The 21,295-nt window shown below is 36.0% G+C and overlaps 1 protein-coding gene across 1 annotated transcript; it reads right to left on the bottom strand.

Moving 5' to 3' along the window:
* Positions 1–7,349: 7,349 nt before the first annotated feature.
* LOC104439185 (disease resistance protein RPV1-like) lies at positions 7,350–15,273 on the bottom strand. The gene is made up of 6 exons (XM_039313814.1): positions 14,600–15,273; positions 14,300–14,484; positions 13,390–13,466; positions 11,627–11,908; positions 8,063–8,851; positions 7,350–7,973 (listed from the first exon to the last, which is right to left on the bottom strand). Exons 1-6 carry the CDS (start codon positions 15,271–15,273, stop codon positions 7,350–7,352), a joined length of 2,631 nt encoding a protein of 876 aa, XP_039169748.1.
* Positions 15,274–21,295: the final 6,022 nt, after the last annotated feature.

Genomic DNA, 21,295 nt, shown 5'->3' with positions numbered 1-21,295 from the left:
AAGAACCTTATTTATATATATTTCTTGCAAAAGAGATAACAATCTCTTGAAATCTTAACTCCAAGAATGTATGCAGCCTTACCCATATCCTTCATCTCAAAGTTGGAAGACAACTAACTCTTGATAGTATTAACAAACTCCACATTGCTTTCGGCAATTAGTATATCATCAACATATAATGATATGATCACAAATTGATCTTTGGATCTTTTGATATATACACAATGATCCTCATCAATCATTGTAAAGTCATATGCCATTATGACATTATGAAAACGTATATACCATTGTCTCGATGACTGCTTAAGGCTGTATATCGATCTCAAAATCGACATACATTTCCTTCTTGGCCTTCTTTAATGAAATCAACAGGTTGTTCCATATATATATTTCTTCCTCTAATTCTCCATTGAGGAAAGCAGTCTTTACATCCATTTGATGTAACTCAAGATCCATACTAGCCACTATTGCCAGAATAATACGAATCAAGGTAAATCTTACTACAGGAGAAAATGTTTCTTCATAATCAATTAATTCCTGTTGATTATACCCTTTCGCCACAAGGCGAGCCTTAGGCCTTTCTATCGAGCCATCAGCTTTTCGCTTTATTTTGAGAACCCACTTGTTCTCAATAGCTTTGTGTCCTTTTGGAAGATTAACCAGTTCCCAAAATTTGGTTTGATTTCATTGACTCCATTTTCTCTTCCATTGCATGAATCCATTTTTCCCTATTAGGGCAATTTAGAGTCTCATTAATATTTCTTGGCTCATCCTCATCTTGTGGAGTAACCATAAAAGTTTGCACTTCAATGTCAAAACGTAGACGGGGAATACTTTGGCGACTTGGTCGCCATTTGGGAGATTGTACACTTTGCACATCATTCCCCGTTATGCTCCCACTAGGATTAGATAATGATGATGTCGTCTCATCATGTGGTTGTAATTGAGAATGAGTTGAATTCAATTCATCATTTCTCATATTACTCCCACTTGGACGAACTACACTAATATCATTATCTTGATCCAATGTTTCAAATAGAGAGTAATCTTCCCTTATTTCGCCCTTCTTAGGAAATTCATCCTCTAAGAATGTGACATCCCGTGATTCAAATTCAATTATACTCCCACTTTCCTGCTCGCCTATGAACACATACCCTTTCGAATGTTCGGAGTATCTTATGAAAATACTCTTATTTTCTCTGGGATCAAATTTTCCAAACTTGTGAGAGGACTCATGAGTATAGGTAGCACAACCCCATGGCTTAAGAAAACTTAAGTCCAGTTTTCTACTTGTCCATAACTCATGTGGAGTGGAAATAACTGATTTGGAAGGCACCCAGTTAAGTATCTAGGCAGCAGTTAACAAGGCATCATTCCAAAAAATGATAGGTAAGTTAGCATGCGCCATCATGGACCTAACCATTTCCAGTAGGGTTCTGTTTCTTCTTTCCGCAACACCATTTTGTTAAAGAGTATTTGGAATAGACAACTATCTTTCTATTCCTTTTTCATCATATAATTTTCTGAACTCATCAGATAACGACATCGATCAGATCTTAATACTTTTATTTTCTTGTCTAATTGATTTTCTATCAAGTTCATAAACCTTTTGAAATAACTTATTGCTTCAGATTTATGAGAAATCAAATAGACATATTCGTATCGAGTATAATCATCTATAAAAGTGATGAAATAAACAGCCCCATGCCTTCCCCTCACATTCATTGTACCACAGACGTCAGAATGGATTAAATGCAGAGGAAATTCAGCTTTTTTACCTTTTCCAAATGGTTTCCTTGTCGTTTTCCCTACTAAGCAATGCTCACATATGAGCAAATTGACTTTTTCAATATTGCCCAACAAGCCCTCTTTGGCTAGTCTATTCATACGTTATTGACCAATATGACCAAGTCTAGCATGCCACACATTCATATCATTATCATATGAATTAGGAGACGTGAGAAGGGAATAACAAACATTTGCATTAACATAGTCAATATCTAATACAATGAAACCATCCAGAAAATAACTACAGCCATAGTAGTTTGAATCCAAATACAAATCTACACTGCTATTACGGAAGTTCATATTAAAACCAAGCTTGACCAATACCAAAACAGATACAAAATTTCGACGAATCCCCGGAGCATATAATACATTATGTAGGAACAAGGTGCGACCACCACGCATGTTCAATTGGCAGATGTCAATCCCTTTAATTTCAGTTCTAGAGTTATTTCCCACATAAATCCACTTAGTTCCAGTTGGTACTCGTCGGAATTCAACGAAGGATTCTCTATCCTTCGCAACATGGTCTGTCACTCTTGAATCTACAGTCCACAAAGGATTGGATTCAGCCAATAATACAGAGCTTGACACATAAGCAAAGTTCTCAAATGTACAAGAGGTGTTTACCTTTTTCGGCTCACAACAGTTGCGAGCATAGTGACCTTTCTTGTCACAATTGTAACACCTCACCCTTGACATTTTCTTCACTTGAGGATGTTTTCCTCTCTTGTGTTGGTCAACTTTTAATTTCTTGCAATAAGGACTTGATCCTTTGTATTCCCACATATTGAACGAATCAATACGCTTGCACTTAGAGCTCAAAGCCATTTCTGAGCTAAAACCAGCATTGCAAATGTCTATTTTCGACTCAAATGCCGTTAGACGGTCCTCTACTAGCTCAAGGTGGCGTACGGCATTTTCAAGATCTTCCATAACATGGTCAAGAGCTTTTAGTGCTTGCTTTTCTAGCACATATTGAATCTTCATATTCAATATTTCACAATTGTTACCGTTCATATCAGTAATTACGTTCTTAGTTGCTGAAACCATCGATCTGAACACATCAGACATATATGCACGAATAATTAATGCCTATCATTTATGCATCCACTTTGCGCAGACCCATCATATCAATGAACAATTTCAAGTAAGGTTTCAGAATCAAAAGGTCACTATGTTTCCAATCATCCTCTAAAAATCCTAACTTAAAATTATTATTAATATAATTGTCTTATGCAAAATAAATTCTATGAAGTTACAAAAATTTCTATGAACTACCCACAGCAATCAACAATTAACAGAAAGCAAATAATATTTGACATCCAATAGAATAATAATGCTTTCACATAATACAACTATCCACTATACTAAGTAATATATACCGAGGAAAATATCAACATAGAAAGAGATATTTACACCCAAAACATCTCAAACTAATCTAAGAAATAAATAGGGAATGTCCGTTCTAATCTATCAGTCAAAATATTTAAGAAAACTTAAGGCACATTTGCCAACTATGGAAAAACTTTTGGAGAGCTTTCATGTCGCCTCCAAGGCGCATTCACTCTACGCCATGTGGCGCTCAATCTAAGGGTTGAAGTTTTGGTTAACTCAATCCTATAGCACTCTCTTACAAAATCTACTACTAGCCTCCTATAACCCGGGACCACGTTGACCTCCCATAGGTGATCTAACACTGTTTGCCATTCAGGTGGAAGAGTGTTCATCAAGGCAGGCACCTTCTCAAAATCCGGCATAAGATAACCATTCCAAATGATTTCCTGTATCATCTAATTGACCCTGACCACATATGATACTAAATCACCGTTATGCCACCGATAATTAGCTAACTCTGTCATCAGCTTTTTAAGTCTTGCACTTCCTTCTTCCGTTCTCGGGAATGCAAGTATTCGTGCACAACGCATCATAGTTCCTGCAACAAATGCAGAACTAAAAATGGATCACTTATAATCCAAAATAAACATAAGGGAAAATACATCATTTTCCATGATTCATGCAACAAATGCAGAATAAAAAAATGGATTACTTATAACCCACATAAACATAATTGAAAAAGAAACAGATTCTTTATTTTTTTGTCAACGGTTGAGGTCAACGGTCGGAGTCAACGGGTCAACGGTCAACGGTCAGCCAAGTCGGGCGGGCCGGTCGGACCGAACGGACCGGTCGAACCAGTCGGGCCAGTTGGGTCGGGTCGGACGGACCAGCCGACACGTGTGGCACGCGCCAGCGACCGCACACGTTGCATGTGCGCGCGTCGATCGCGCGCGCACGTGCGATGCACACGCCTTCCCCTGCGAATCGGCGCGTGCAACGTCGGTTCGTTCCGGCTGCGAGTGGGGGCGCGTCCGGCTGCCTTTGGCAGCGTTCCGCCACTCGTCGCGCTCGTCTCGATGAGACCTTCCATCCAACGCCATCAGAAAACGATTTTGACTTACAGAAACTCGAAAAAATGGATGAACAGTGCTCAGGTGTCAGGATTTTTCGCCCCGATCGATGTCGGCCGATAAACATGAAAGGGGTCGGGAAAAACATGGAAAATGATTGGGAAACAAGAACTACGGCTCTGATACCAATGTTGGGATTGTTGGATTCCCTGAAACTGGATTCGACACTAAATCAAACCCCTAAACTTGTGCAGAAGACGAGTCCGGGAAAAACATGTATCACCGATCCTAAAGCATACCATGGAATCGAGCGTACCTTGTTAGCCACAGATTAAACACTAATGCTGAAGATCGAGGAAGAAATTCTGATCCCTTTAGATCTGATTATGTCAATTCGTCTTGAAGGGAAGATGGGTGTCGCCTCTTGCGCACTGTTCTTTCTTTTTGGAACGTTTTTGAGGGAGAGAGGGAGGAGGAACGCACATTATACCAAAAGGTGTGTTCCTCTCTCTTTATTTCCCCTTATATACGTCCCCTCCAAAAAGAAACGTGTTCCTTCATCATATTCTTTCATCCATGGGCCCTAATCTTGTGGACCGGGCTTTTAGGCCCAACATGGGCAGACGGGCCAACTTAGACCCATCACAATAATAATAAAACCATCAATAGCAATAGTGCATAAACGGCTAAGAGCAATACAAAAATCTTGTACTTGTTAAAGGATAAAGGCAATTTCTCCGTATTTGCCGCTGCTCCAAAAGTTTCGACTGCAATTCAACCCATTCATATTTTTTGGACAAGGAAAAACAGATTATTCATGAACATAAGCTGCAACAGAGTTTGATTTCATATTTTCACCTTCCCAGTAGCGGCAGGGTTAAGTGTTTTAATAGGCTTCATCTTGGTCTCAAGATCAGGTGTCTGGTCAATGTGTTGCATAGCCTGCTGCAACATTGCACAAATCATTTTTACATGGAGATACAAATTTAATCTGTATTACACAGTTGCAGATTTCACCTTACCAAAGAAAATGCGTCTGTTAGGACATGTAAGGTGAACTGGTTATGGAATAATAAAAGCCAACCAATATGCTTATCGACAACCTCATCGTTCACGAATATGGCAAGGGAGATTTGTTGAGTAGCTTGCCCGATAAAAGGCAGCTTTAAGAGTACGCTAACCTCTGTAAGAAAGCTGCTGAAAATGGTTTACCTATGTGATTCCTAACTTTAGAAGTCATTATGGTATTAGCGAATTCTCACACATTCTAATCTTTACCAATTGAATTTGAGATACTGCATTGAGCTCTAGCTTGTTACATAAATCTTCATAAATAATACTGCCTCAGGATAGAGGAGAGCTAGAGATACTTGAAGTCACTAAATGACGTGATATGCGAGGTCAAGTTTGCTTGGTCACAAAACATTGAGAAAGGCTTATTGTTTGGCTCTGTTTAAAATGATTATAACTGGGGGGGGGGTACGTCATTTAGGCAGAAGTTATGTAGTCCGCATTTCTGTTTCAACCATCTCATGCATAAATTTCGCTTAACTAAATAACAAAACTTCGTTCAGGACCATATTTTAACCTCCAAAATGTACGAGACAGTATTTGTGACCACTTGGTGTATGGCCCAACAATTTCTCTTGGCCCCTAACATCCTGGAGGAGGGGAACCCCAGAAAATTTCCAAGCTGTCACATGTAACAATTATTTAAACCACGGTCAATGATCCAACTTTCTGATCAAGTCGGGGATCTTTCTAGCGGAGCAGCATTCTATAATAACAAGTGTCGTAGAGACACGAGGGAGTTTATGCAATCTAGAAGTACAGTAAGTTTATTCAAATCATTTTAGGATTCTAATCCACCAAGGCCTTGAATTGGAACTTGGTTCTTACAGTTTGCAGTATAGAATTTTTTTTAGATTATTTAAATTTGACAAATCCAATGATTGTCTAATGAACGTCACCTAGAAATACCCAAATTATCCAGGGATCATAATCCATCAAGGTCTTGAATTTAAGCTAAATTCTTGCAATTTGTAACCAGTTTCCTTAGACATTTTGAAGTTTTGCCAACATTCCAATGGCACTAGGTAATTGTGCTATGTGAGTTCCACAAATTTTCAAGGTCCTGAAATTCTATAGATCCCCTTTGGTGATTTTGCAATCACTATATATTTTAAATCTAGCTGAGTCAAAGGAGCCAACTTTCCAATCAACTCAGGGATCTATTTCCACGAACAGCATCCTTATAATAACAAGCGTTGTAGAGACATAAGAGAGCCTGTGGAGTCTGGAAGTTAAGCAAATTTATGGCTTTTCTTATGTTGAATAGAGATAGAGATGCTAGATGGCCTATGGAGCTGGATATATGAGCTAAAGATGACAATTAGAGGCATCAAGGGCTTTGAGCTCCTTAAGAGAACCAATGGATTCTGATATTTCTTCAATTCCTATCCAACATAGGTACAACTAAGCTAACAACATAATGGAGGCCATGGATTTTGGAAGTTGAGCAAGTTTATGGCCAAAGAAATATAGAGATACTAGATGGCCTATGAAGCTAGCTATGCGGGTCAACGATGCACATTTAGAGGCATCAAGAGTCTTAAGCTCATTCATAACCTTCATAGTATGGTAATTCTTCAATCCTCTCACAAAGGTCTAGCTCAGTTAATGATGCCAGCTTTCCAATCGAATAATGAATTTCTCTCGATGAGTGATCTCGATAATAACAAGCACTACAAAGATGCGAGATGACCTATTAAGTATGCAGACTAATGAGACACAGTTAAAGGCAACAAGAGTCTTGATCATCTTCAAAGAACTAATGGATTTGAGTAATTCTTCAACCCTTGTCCCAAATAGATACAACTGCCTTAACAACACAAAAGAGCCCATGGATTCTAGAAGTTGAGCTAGTTTATGGCACTTCTTGAAGTCAAGGAGAGACAAAGATGCTCTATAGCAAATGACACCTAGTATACAAGCTAAAAAGTACAACTAAAGGCATTTAAAGTCTCGAGCTCCTTCAGAGAATGGTGATTCTTTGATCCCTGTCTCTTATAGGTCCAACTCAATCAATGATGCCAACTTTCTTGATAGAACAAGAATTTCTTTCAATGATTGACATTTCTGTAATGACAAGCACTATAAAGATGCCGGATGGCCTATGGAACTGGATATGCAAGTTAATGATGCACAATTAGAGGTATCAAGAATCTTGAGCTTCTTCAAAGAATCAATGGATTTTGGTAATTCTTCAATTCCTGTCCAAGATAGATACAACCGAGTTAACGACATAAGGGAGCCCATGGATTCTGGAAGTTGAGTGAGCTTATGGCATTTCCTCAGATCAAGGAGAGACAGAGATGATAGATGGCCTATGGAGCTAGGAATGTGGGCCAACAATACACAATTGGAGGCATCAAGAGTCTCAAGTTCCTTCAGAGAACCAATGGATTCTGGTAATATTTCAATCCATGTCTCAGATAGGTCTAACTTAGTCAATGATGCCAATTTTCCGATCGAATTTGGTATTTCTTTTAATAAGTGGCATCCATGTAATAACAAGTGCTTCAAAGATACTTGGTCACCTATAGAGCCGAGTATGTGGGTTAATGATTTACACCAAGAGACATTAAGAGTCTTGAGCTCCTTTAGAGAACCAATTGATTCAGGTAATGCTTCAATTGTTGTCCATTTTAAATGCAGCTCCGTCAATGATGCTAACTTTCCGATTGAATCGGGAATTTCTCTCAATGAGCAGCATCCCTGTAAGAACAAGAACTTCAGAGATGCTAGCCTATGGTGCTGGGTATGCGAGCTAATGATGCACAGTAAGAGGCATCAATTATCCGGACCTTCTTTAAAGAACCAATGGATTCTGGCAATTCTTCAATTGCTGTCCAATGTAAATTTATCTTAGTCAATGAAGCCAACTTTCCGATAGAATCGGGAATTTCTCTCAACAATCGACATTCCTGTAATGACAAGTATTGAAGAGATGCTAGTTGGCCTATGGAGCTGGGTATGCGGGCTAGCAATGCACAGCAAGAGACATTAAGAGTCTCAAGCTCCTTCAAAGAACCAATGAAATTTGGTAATTCTGTGATTTGTGTCACACATAAGTTCAACTCAGTTAATGACACAAGGGAGCTCATCAATTTAGGTAATTCAATAATCCTTGAACAAGATAGGTCCAACTGAGTCAATGACACAAGAGAGTCCATGGATTCAAGCAAATCTTTGCTCCTTGAATGAGATAGGTTTAATTCAGTTAAAGACACAAGGGAACCCATGGATTCTGGAAGTTGAACAAGTCGTCTACAAAATGAGGCACTTAGAGTCTCCAGCTTCATCAAACAACCCCTCGAAATAGGAATATCTTGTATAAGCCAAGCATGATCTAAGAGAAGCTCCCTCAATTCTTTCATTCTACCTACTCCCGCCGGTAGCCCCTTCAGTCTATAACATTTCCTGACATCCAAAGAGACGAGGGTCTTGATGTCCCCAATAGAAGGATGAATCTCTTTCAAATACTCACAATGTTCAAGAATCAGATTCTCCAAATTTTCGAAAGTAGACAACTCGGGAGTTCTTCTCAAAGATTGACAATACGAGAGGTTTAGAACTCTGAGCTTAGTTGCCATCTGAAAGAAAGAGAAAGGATAGCTCAGTGAGACCAGACCATTACGAAGTGTGATTTTCCACTACTTCTTTTTTTAAGACTTTTTAAAATTCCTCAATAATACCCATGCTTTACTGCATAGTTTTCTTTTTTAATTTTAGATTTTTCTAGTAGTACGGTTTGGTTGCACCAACATATAAATTTTTTTAAGCATATTTATTGATTAAAAACATGTCGAATGTACAATTGCTAACCTCATTTATTTTCGGATAACATTTCAAAGAAAAAAAATATAAATTTTTTAAGCATATTTATTGATAAAAAAATGCCAGGAATGTAGAACTGCTAACCTTATTTATTTTAGGATAACATTTCAAAGAAAATATATATTTGACTAGGCGTAAGCAACTTTTTATTTATTTATTTATCAAAAGGCAGATGACAAATACAAATGGAAAAGAGACGCATATTGATCGGGCACCACGTCTTCCTTCAGCAGAATGAAATTAAATAGAAACGGCTAGTATTATTTTGAAAATCAGTTTTGAAATGTTATATGTACAAGATATTAAAAAAAATGTTATATTAAAAATATTTAAATTCCAGTGGAAGGATAATTTTATTACTCTTATAACATTACTACTTTATAATTGTGTTATTTAGTGACTTCAATTATCAACAATTATCATGGATTAAAATATTGCATGCAACAAGTCGAGCAATTCATAAGTTATATTTATTACTCTAAGATAACAATAAATTTAGAATTTTAATATATATGTACAACAGAAGTCACTTTGTGACGGAGTTTTTGTTTCTCCGTGAAAGACGATTGATACTGGACATTAAACAGACATACCTTTATATGCGGAGACGTTAACTTAGAAGCCATTAACCATTTAGATTAAAAAAATAAAGATGGGGCTAATATTGTAATTATAATTTTAATAGATGTTAATTAATATAATTCAAAAAGTTAAGCATGACTGGTTGTTAAGATATTAAGGGGCAAAAGCTTACGCTATATTTAGGTGCCTCTAAATTCCTCTAATATTAGAAGAACATCGGGATAAAAACGCTTCAAGTCTTAAAAGTTGGCACAAAGGGACACTCAGTCTTGTTCTGAAAGGTACACTGCAGGTGTCGCATTCAGAAGAAAAACGGATCACTTAAGTTCCCACTCCGCCAAAGTCCGGCCAAAAGGCTGACGTGGCATTTTTCCGACGCAATTTCCGGCGAAGTGAATCCAAACGACGCCGTTTTGTATCTTGACATGGCAAATAATGCGAAAACGGCGTCGCTTTGGGTTGACATGGCAAAAAAATAATATAACAATTAAATAAATTAAATTTAAAATTCGATTTAGTTAAAATATTAAAAAATAATAATTTTAATAGTTAAAATATAAAAAATAATAATAAATTTAAAATTACATTTAGTTAAAATATAAAAAAATAATTTTAAAATTAAATTTAGTTAAAATATAAAAATAATAATAATTTTAAAATTACATTTAGTTAAAATATTTAAAAAATAATTTTCAAATAAAATTTAGTTAACATATTAAAAATTAAAAATTTAAAAATTTAAAATTAAAATAAATTTAAAAAATTTAAAATTAAATTTAGTTAAAAAATTAAAAAAATAACTTTAAAATTAAATTTAGTTAAAATATTAAAAATTAATAATTTTAAAAATTAAAAATTAAAAAAAAACTAAAATTTTAAAATTAGATTTAGTTAAAAATTTCAAAAAAAAAATAAAATCAGATTTAGTTAAAAAAATTTTAAAAAAATAATTTAAAAAATAATTTATTAAAATATTAAAAAATAATAACTTTAAAAAATAAAACAAATTAAAATAATAATAGTTTTAAAATTAGATTTAGTTAAAATATTAAGAAATAATAATTTTAAAATTAAATTTAATTAAAATATTAAAAATAATAATTTTAAAATTAAAAAAATTAAAAGAAGGGGGCGATGGCTAAGGCTACCCTCAGCCACCGCCCCTCCTTTTATTAATTTATAAACTTTTGATAATTTTTTTAATTTTTTTAATTTAAAATTATTTTTAATTTTTTTAAATTTAAAATTATTTTTTTAAATATTTTAACTAAATTTAATTTTATTTTTTTAATTTTTTAACTAAATCTAATTTTAAAATTTTTATTTTAAAATATTTTAGCTAAATTTATTTTTAAAATTATTATTTTAATATTTTAACTAAATCTAATTTTAAAATTATTATTTTTAAAAAGAATTAAAAATTTTTAATTTTAAAATTATTATTTTTAATATTTTTACTAAATTTAATTTTAAAATTATTTTTTAAATATTTTAACTAAATGTAATTTTAAATTTATTATTTTTTAATATTTTAACTAAATCTATTTTTAAATTTAATTTATTTAATTTTTATATTATTTTTATCACATGAGTAAAAAACGACATCGTTTTTGCATTATTTAGGCCATGTCGTGCGTGCAAAACGGCGTCGTTTTGGGCTCGGTTCGCCGGAAAAATGCCACGTCGGCATTTTGGCCGATTTTGGCCGAATTGGCACTCAGTGATCCATTTCTTTCCGATTTTAGCACTTAAGTGTACCTTTCGTAGCTTTTAGCACTTAAGTATCCCTTTGTGCCAACTTTTGGCACTCGAGGGGTCCTTGTCCCAAGAACATCCATTGTCTGAGTAACGATATGAAACCTTCTTGAAGGAAAGAAAAAAGAACTTGGTTTGATTAGACCCGTCAACATGTGATTATTCAGATGGGATATGCCTTCTATAGATCTTACCTTTAGGGAATCCCATCCTCCCCATTCCTCCGAAATCCCACTCCCCGACAGATTGAGCATGACTAATTTCTTTGGATGTAAGTTGGCTATTTTGAAATCCAAGCGACAACCTTCCCAGTGAAACCATCTTAATTGAGGAAGCAAGTTTTGGAAATCTCCGGTGAAATTTGCACCGTTCACATGAAGGAACCTCAAGTTTGTCAGTTCTTTAAATTGTTCAGCTCTATAGCTTTTTTGCCTGTCATATTTGCCAAGACGAAGGGCCTCAATCTTACTACTGCCCTGCAATTAAGAAACATTTTAGACGGTAAGTTTTGAATGATGGGATGAGAGCAACTATATACAAGAAAAGACGACATGATTTCAAATTTGCTATCACACTATTATGGCGTGGGCTTTTCACTTTCAACTTCGTGCAGTGACATGTTGTGGTTGCATTATTTATCCAATCCACGTAAAAATGTGAAGCTCAGGAGGGTGCTCCCGAACTTTTGCTCGTCCAATTATGTCCTCTGTAATTTGCACTTTTTAAATGCCCAAAAGTTGTGTCCTCTCAAAATTACAGTAGAAGGCCTTTCATCATGGACACACTACTTCAATATATCTATCAAAATTCATGCCATTTATTTGTGAAAAAACACCCCTAACTTATATCTTCCATTTGCAAAACAACATGACTCTTATAGTCCAGATACATCTATCGAACTTGCCATCAAAACATGTATCTGAATAAAAGAATCCCAATTGTAAAAATGCCCCCCTTTTTTTCTTTTTTCTTTTTGATTTTGGTGTACCTTGTTTGCAATTCTCAATAGCAAATGAAAACAAGAATGTCATTCTTGATAAATAAAAGATGGATGAAAAAATTGGATAATATGACAGCTCATAATTAACAAATGATGATATGAACATTTAAATCTTTGCTAAATAAGATGCTCACTAAGAGTTGAACAATGTACAAATAATTATTATGACATTATAGCTTAAATGTGCTAAATAAATGTTATCAGGGGATTCATATTAAAATTATCCATTATAACGAAAAAAATGTACTTGCAAATTGAAAAATAATCCACTATTATGAAAAGTCTATAGAATGAAAATAACATATGTTTAGAGGGTTATATTACACAGTTGCGTGTATACCATAAATAAACATGATAGTCACATTGCCAAGTTGGTAGTGTTAACTCAACAACAAAGGATTCGATTGCACAAATTGTGAAAGATAACAACTACATTGAGTCAAGAAAGCAAACAATTAGAGGTCTAAATCGCACAACCAGATACACTTAGGGAACTAAATCTATACTTTACCCAACTTGAAAAATACAGGAACCAGGAGAGCTAATCATTAACGGAGGTCTTATTTATCATAGCAAACAAATCATAAGTCAATGCTCGGTGAAAGGTAAAAGAAAGGAAAGTCCTCACAATGAAGCAGAAGAAGAATCCAAACATCCAGCGTGTGCATCAAATAGATATGTAGTTTGTTCGTTTGTTCGTTCGTTCGTTTGTTTGTTTTTTTTGGTATTGAAGATACCAAAGGAGACTCTATTCATCATGTCAATCATCAAGGACCAAGAAATGGCTCCTCAATGATGTCCTAGAATCAGGCAAGAACAACAATTAATCGAAAGAGCTCTTCTGCTGGCAGAAGTGGCAAGTTTTGGTAAGTTGGGACTGACAATAATTTTATCTCAAACAAGAAAGAGAAGATGGACTCACATTGACTGACTCAAACTAGTAGAGAAAACTTTTACCTTGTTGTTATCGAGCACATCTACAACTTCCTCATGATTCCATAATCTACTACGCTTTTCAGGCTCCTTCTGATTTTCTAGACGAACGATTTACCTTCCAAGATCTCTCAGTTGATCATGCATCATTAGCTTGCCGTCTTTGTCAATTTTAATTAGGGACATAAGGCGCAATACTTCAATCCCCTTCTCTGGGTAAAAATCATAGGCTTCCCACATATAGGTCAAACTTTGTTTAGATGATCCAGTAAAAAAACATGCAATATCCAAAAATATCTGTTGCTCCTCATAATCCAAGGCATCGTAACTTATCCTCAATGTCTCTTGCACCTTCTTATCAAGCACTTTCTTTAATTTCTTTGATGTATCTTTCCATACTTCTTCTCCCTTTCCACATAAGAATGAACCTATAACTTCAAGAGCTAAAGGAAGCCCTCCCGTAGTTGATACGACATCACAAGAGATAACCTTATAATCACTTGGAGGATAATCCTTTCAAAATGCATGTCTACTAAATAAAGTCAATGATTTATCCAAAGGCAACTCATCGAGTTGATACATGGGGGCCGCCCTAGCCTTGTCAAGAATACTCTTATTTCTAGATGTTATGATGATTATACTTCCTGCTTCAAACCAACTACTATTTTCAGCCAAAGCATATAAGTGAGTATTGGCATCCATATCATCTAGAAGAACGAGGACTTTCTTATGTCTAAATCAAAATTTGATGACACTAATTCCCTCATCAACATTAGAAACATCATACGGAAATCCTATTATGTCAGAAATCAGCTGCTTTTGTAGCATTCAATACCCTTTCGCTGAGATGTTTCTCGAATGTTTGCCACAAAGCTACGGTGCTCAAAATGACTAGAGAGTTTGTTGTATAACATTTTTGCAAGAGTTGTCTTACCAATGCCACCCATTCCATAGATTCCAATAATCCTTGTATCATTGAATTCACCATCTATTGAGCTCATAATTTGTTCCACATGATCATCAATTCCAACTAACTGTTCTGGAACATTTAGGAGGAAAAGTGTTTTTAATTCGCTCATAACTTTCGTGACAACACTTTTGACCAAAGCTCCTTCGTGCCTGTCATATAACATTGAAATTCAGTATATGATGGCAACATCTATGGTATTTTTCAAGTAAGATCTAATCATGAAAATTAAAAAAAAAAAAAATGTTCTAGTGGTGAATAATGTACCCATTGTCAATTTTCTCTGATTCCCATCCTTTCAAGTTGCTGACTTCTTTGAGTGCTTCTTCCCATTCTTTCACAACCGTATCATCTGAATCCTTCTTATGTGCATTGATAGCATCTCCCAATCTCCCTGTAAGATGTCGTAGGTGTGAAGGTTTTACTTTGTAAAATACTGGCAACACTATTTGTCCTCCACTTCTCCTGTACTTCAATATCTGAGCTAACTCGCAAAGGCACCATTTGCTAAAAGCGTAATTCTCCGAGATAATTGGGATCGAAATCTTAGAATTTGTAGTACTTCTAAGAAGCTCCGAACCAATCACCTCACCAACATGGAGCTCATTATCATCTCTAAATACGTGAATTCCTGCGTTGACAAGACTAGCATAAAGATGATCAGTGAAACCTTTGTGAGTGTCTTTTCCTCTAAAACTCAAGAACACTTCATAGTCATGCACTTTCCACTGTTCATCTCCACCTTCATAATCTCCTCCATGTGGAGGGATCAATGAGGTAGATACCCCGGAATTTAGAACTTCATGAATGAGCTTTTCTCTTTTCCAGTTTGTTTGGCAATTTAAGTTGAGAGGGAAATGCAGGGAAAACAAAACAAAGGAATTGGAGAGAGGAGAAGAGAAGGGAAAGTTCAATATCCTCTTTCTTGTTTGGATGTACATCCTGTGGGGAAAATAAAGGCAGTGATTGACCAAATAAGAGATTGATCGAGCAGAGCCTTAAAAGAAAGCCAGATTCCACAATTCAGATCTGCGAATTGCACAAATGTCTCTCAGAACTCATATGGAGGGACAATAATTCAAATAACAATAAAAGACATCTCACACACCTTAATCAGAAGAAAAGAGTGCAATCAAAGCAGGAATAGAAAAAAGCAAGGAGATCACCTGGGGAGTGCTCAAATCAAAACAGTCCACCCCCTGCTGTGAATCCCACCAATTCTCAGCCTTCGGCGTTGGCTTACCTGCGCACAACACTCTACTGTGCGTGCTTGGATAGTTTACTTCTAAAGCTCAATAACACTTCCTAATCATTTCCTTTCGGTTTTTAGCTTTCGCCTTCTCAACCACCTACTTGTGGTTAAGTCGATAAGGAGGACGGCCTGTATATTGGATCTTCTGAATGAGTGAGTTCTTTTCATGTCATCTCGAGAGGATTGTATTGACACAAAGGTGGTGAAAGAGATTGATGGAGAATAGGCTCAAAAGAAAGCCATATTACAATCCAGGATAAGAAATATGGAATCCCAGATCTGGGAATTGCAGAAATGTCTCTAGGCATTCAATTCGCTTGAAGCAGTAAACAGAGAAGATCAAAGAAGAGCAAGGACTCGTGGATTACCTGAGGAGTGCTCAAACAACACAATGCACAATACTCTTAGTCTCTGCCGTGGTCTTCACTGATTTTCAGCTCTCTACTGTGCGTGCTTTACCAATGCTGAGTTTAATTTCCATTTTAAAAGACTTATCTGATGAAACTGCTTCCATGACTCCACGGAAAGAACAATTTAGTGCACCTGTAATTTCCGCAGTGGAAGGTGCGTGGAACCTATGCAGCTGCTTGGATGGAAATTTGAGATCCAGCACACTTCACTTGACTTTTCTTTGTTGATAGTTTGATTGATAGATCCAGCACACTCGACTTGACTTTTCTTTGTTGATAGTTTGATTGATATTTTAGTTTACTTTAATGTAAGAAAAGGATTTTTATTTAATTTGTACGAGCTACATCTTAGAGATTCTTCCATTCCGTTTCTCCTTTTTTTTTTTTTTTTTTTTTTTTTTGAAGTGGGAAAGTAGGATATATTTTTCCACTTTTCGATTTTTAATTCTATTGTAATCTTTCCATCGAGTGAATTGATAATTTATGGGCAATTTCGCTAAATCAAATTAGTGTTATGCTTAATGGATAAATATTAATTTTATTGATAAGATGCAGCATAAGTTTTCATTATGAAATTCTAGTCTAACTTGCGACAAAATGGATGTATTTAGATTTACTTTCAATACACATCTGTTTTTAGCCATATATAAATTTTAAATTGATAACTATAATATGTATTTCAAAATGTTGCCATCCATTTTTGGATTATTGCCAAAAAAAGTCCTAAACCTATTGCAATTGTGCCAATTCAGTCCTAAACTTTTTTTGGTCAATTTAGTTCTAAATCTTTTGTTTGTGTTCCAATTTAGTCCATCCGGCCATGCATAGTCGGAAAAATCTGATGTGGCATTCTAGTCAGCGCCGGTCGGCGTTGCCGACGCTGACATGGCACCGGAGAGCAAAACGTCGTCGTTTTGCTTTAAAAAAATAATAATAAAAGCCAAAGAGAAAAGGCAGAAGAGAAAAGTCGTGCGGCTGCTCCTTGCTTCTTTCCAAAATCATCTAGAAAACCCTAGTGAGATCTCCTCCGAAATTCTTGTAGATTTTGAGTTGATTTGATCTCATATTGCGATTTCCTCAATATCCTTCGTGAATCAAGCCCCTTTTTGGCCAACGCCATTGTTCGTCGCTTCTTGCCCGAATCGAGAAGACTTGAAGACCCAAAGACCTGATTCGGCCACAACTTGACCCAATTCGTTCGTTGCTACAATTGAGAAGACGAGAGACCCGAAGACCCAAAGACTCAATTCGCCCACAACTTGACCCGATTCGTTCATCCACAGCAAACACAAGCAAGTGAGGTGGTCCCAATTTGATTGTGTTGTCGGCAAGTGGTGAGCTACGTGGTGGGTGGTCGTGAAGTCAATCAAAATCTGTCAAAAGGTATATTGTTGTGGTCCTAAACTATGTTTTGTCTCCATGTTTGTCTTTGTCGTGTTCCCAAATTATTTTTTCTCTATGATTGTCTTTGTCGTGTTCCCAAATTATCTTATTTCTTCGCGTGCGTTGAACAAACCAACCGTTTGGTTTTAAACTGAAAGTAGATCAGTGATTCTGAGCAAATTAACTTCAAAGTTTAAGCATAGAAGTACACTCTTCAGCCGCCTAAACAATGAAACTATTGTCAAAAATCCTGAAAAGCCAAAAGACGATATCCATGGAAGTGATGGTAGGAAAGAATTGAGATAATATGAAGTAACATTCTAAAATTAAAGCCTTGTGAGCCATGATGCTTGTAATGCATTGACCTGCTATATCTATATACAAAGAACCTAGCATCATGGTCTTTTTTCTCCTTCATTAGTTGCAAAAAAACAAGATCGCGTCTACTATGGGAGAAAATTTTCTTTTATCAGCCCTAAGATTTTTGGCATCCGCTTCAAGTAGCTAGACAAACCAAATATCTAACTTGAAAGCAAACTAATTTTATGCCACTATTCACCTTGAATTCTCGTAGCATAGGTACTAGATATTAATTGAACTAGTTAATTCCTGTAAATTAGAGAGAAATTTCACTTGTAATTATGAGACGGGAAGGATTTCGCACTTATGCTCAAGTCAAACTCTTTATATTTATTTAGCACTTTTGGCCATTCATGTTAAAATCTCCATTATGTGGCTTCTTACAACATATATTGCACTCTTTTGTATAGGGTTGAGATGAGCGACAAGTCGGCATGGGCTTGCCTTTTCCATGGTGGAAATTTTTACCGTCGCCCAATGCTTGAATATGTTGGGGGTAAGATTGATTTGGTAAAAATTGATATCGGTTCAAGGAGCTATGAAAGCTTCATTAGAGATATTGAGAATGGGGTAAATTGTAAATTTGAAAAACTTTATTTTAAGTTTCCTGGAAAGTCTCTAGAAGATGGGTTGAGATATATATGGAATGAGAGCAATGTCATTGATTTACTTTTCAGTTATTTGCATTGTGAGTTAATTGAGATATATGGAGAAAATTTTGCAATCGATGAGGTAGTCGAGGGTGATGGTCAAGGGGTTGGTGTGGGTGAGGGTGAGGGTGAGGGTGAGGGTGAGAGTGCTAGTACAAGTGAGGGTTTTGGTCACGGGGGTGGTGAGGGTGAGGATGCTTGCCCAAGTGAGAGTGTTGGTCAAAGGATTAGTGTGGGTGCTCACAATGATATTGGTTTAGCAAATGAGACAATTATTGAGCACGAGGATGACTTAGATCCTAATGACTTAGTTGATGAAGGTAATTTTATTGACATAGAGGGGGATATTCAAGATGACGACAATGACGATGAGACAAATTTTCTTGGCGATGTAAGATTTTGGACTGATGATGATGATATTGATAATGAAGAGCTTCTAGAAGCAAGCATAATATAATTGAGTTTCGTGGGAGGGTTACAAAGGATCTGATTATAGGGGAACCATCCGCAGTATTAGTATCATCTCAACCATTAGATGTGAATAGTGGAGTTGATGCTGAAGCTGGTTACGAGACGAAGTATTATGATATAGATGCCTATGACAGTTTGGGGTCTGATGTAGAGAGAGAAGATGATTTTACTAGAAAGAGAAGTAGGTTTCCAAGATATAATCCTAATTGTGATGTGCATGTGTTTACTGTGGCTATGACATTTGATAGTAGTAGCCAATTCAAAGATGCTTTGAAAAAGTACTCAGTGACTAAACGTAGAGAGATAAAATTTACAAAGAATGATAAGAAGTTTGTTAGAGTAAAATGTGTTAATGAGAGTTGTCCTTGGAAGATTTCTGGCTCTGTTGATGCTCGTTCCGGATCATTTCATGTCAAGACCTTACATTCAGGGCATACTTGTAGCATTTGCTTCAAAAATAGGAGGGTGACAAGTTCTTGGTTGGCAAATCATTATCTTCCTACAATAAAAGCAATGCCAACCTATTAAAGCTATTGCTTTCAAGGAATTAATCAAGGAACAATTGGGTTTAGATGTAAGCATAGCTCAATGTACGAAGGCTAAGTTGTTTGCTTATAAAGTATTGATGGGAAACTATAAGAAGGAATATGCAAAACTGTGGGATTATGCAGAGGAGCTTAGGGAGAAAAATCCTAGGAGTACTATTACATTGAAGGTTGAAAAGCCAGATATGCACTCCAAGGCATTGTTTGAAAGAATGTATATTTGCTTTGCTGCTTGGAAGAAAGGGTTCCTTAGTGGATGTAGGCAAGTTGTGGGGTTAGATGGTTGTTTCTTGAAAGGAATTTGTCAAGGTCATATCTTATGTGCTATTGGAAGGGATGCAAATGATCAGATGTTCCCAATTGCTTGGGCGGTTGTCAGAGTTGAGAGTAGCGACACCTGGACGTGGTTCTTAAGAAATTTGATGTATGATCTTAATATTTTTGACACATATGGACGAGGTTGGGTCATAATTAGCGACAAACAAAAGGTGAGTTATTTAATTAATTTTTATTTGTTATACTTCTTAAATAGCCACATTTATAAGATACATTTTACATTGCAATCATTTTTTGCAAGGCCTTATAGGAGATGTGGCTGATTTACTACCTGCAACTAAGCATAGGATGTGTGCTAGACACATCTATGCTAATTGGGGCAAGAAACATAAGGGAATACAAATGCAAAGACTATTTTGGCAGTGTGCTAAGAGCAATACTAGGACGGAGTATGATGAACACTCTCAGGCATTGAAGAAAATTAGTCCTTGTGCATATCATGATCTGGTGCAAACAGAGCCAAAACACTGGCGTAAGACTTTCTTTAATACTGATGTGAAATGTGACATTGTTGACAATAACTTATGCGAAGTATTCAATGGAAAAATTATACATGCTAGGTGTAAGTCCATATATAGTATGTTGGAGGAAATGCGGATAATGATAATGACAAGGATGCATGGACAGAGGGATGCATGTGCTAAGTGGAAAAGAAATTGTGGTCCAAGAATCATAAAAAAAACTAGAAGAAAATAGAATTGGTGCAACATACTGTCAAGTGATATGGAATGGTGATGCTGGATATGAGGTAATGGATAAGAGTGACAAATATGTAGTGGATGTATTCAAGAGAGATTGCTCTTGTAGAAAATGGCAACTTACTGGCATCCCTTGTCCTCATGCAATTTCTGCTATAAATCATAGGCAAGATGATGCATATAATTATATTGATAAATGTTATAAGAAGGCCAAGTTCTTAGCTGCGTATGAAAACATGATGATGCCAATTCGAGGAGAGAGATTTTGGAAAAAGACTCATAGGGAGTCGCCTAAACCACTTCCATCCCGGGTGAAGCGCGGTAGATGTAAACAGAAAAGATCAAGAGAAGAAGGTGAGGTGGCAAGTGGAACTAGGATGTCGAGGATAGGAATGAAGATGACATGTCGAACTTGCTTGAAGACAGGACACAATAGTTCAACTTGTCCAATTAAAAAGATTAGGTCTACATCTTCCCAAACACAATTTTCAAGACAAAAAAATCCGGTTAGTACTTCCATTTCTATTATGTCATGTTTGTTTTGTCAATAATACTTTAAAAAAATATATCCTTTGTAGGTTCAGAGACGTACAAATAAAAATGCAAGTGGCAGTGCTGGTAGCTCTACTAGTATGGATCCTTCTACTAATGTCAAGAGCACAAGCATTAGAAGTTATTCGAAGAGACAAAAGTGACAACATTTGGGAATATCTTTTGTGATAATGGGTTCAGTGAAGTGGTTCTGATCAATTTGTTCTTTTCATTGATGATAGCACCAATTAAGTAGGGTTGTGGATGTATCTTTTTGATTTGTTCTATATGGCCATTTGTATAACGGTTGGGATTAGTGAGATGATT

This window comes from Eucalyptus grandis, chromosome 5 (genome assembly GCF_016545825.1).
Source record: "Eucalyptus grandis isolate ANBG69807.140 chromosome 5, ASM1654582v1, whole genome shotgun sequence".
NCBI lineage: Eukaryota > Viridiplantae > Streptophyta > Magnoliopsida > Myrtales > Myrtaceae > Eucalyptus > Eucalyptus grandis.
This window is presented reverse-complemented; position numbering and strand designations above follow the sequence as displayed.

What these genes read in the sequence shown, in the direction of transcription:
- LOC104439185 (XM_039313814.1), bottom strand. Translation starts at nt 15,273, where the DNA reads ATGTACATCCAAACAAGAAAGAGGATATTGAACTTTCCCTTCTCTTCT. An exon ending in TCAGAGAAAATTGACAATGG is followed by an intron (nt 14,485 to 14,599) that starts GTACATTATTCA and finishes GTTATATGACAG; the next exon opens with GCACGAAGGAGCTTTGGTCA. An exon ending in ATGTGCTCGATAACAACAAG is followed by an intron (nt 11,909 to 13,389) that starts GTAAAAGTTTTC and finishes TCTTAATTGCAG; the next exon opens with GGCAGTAGTAAGATTGAGGC.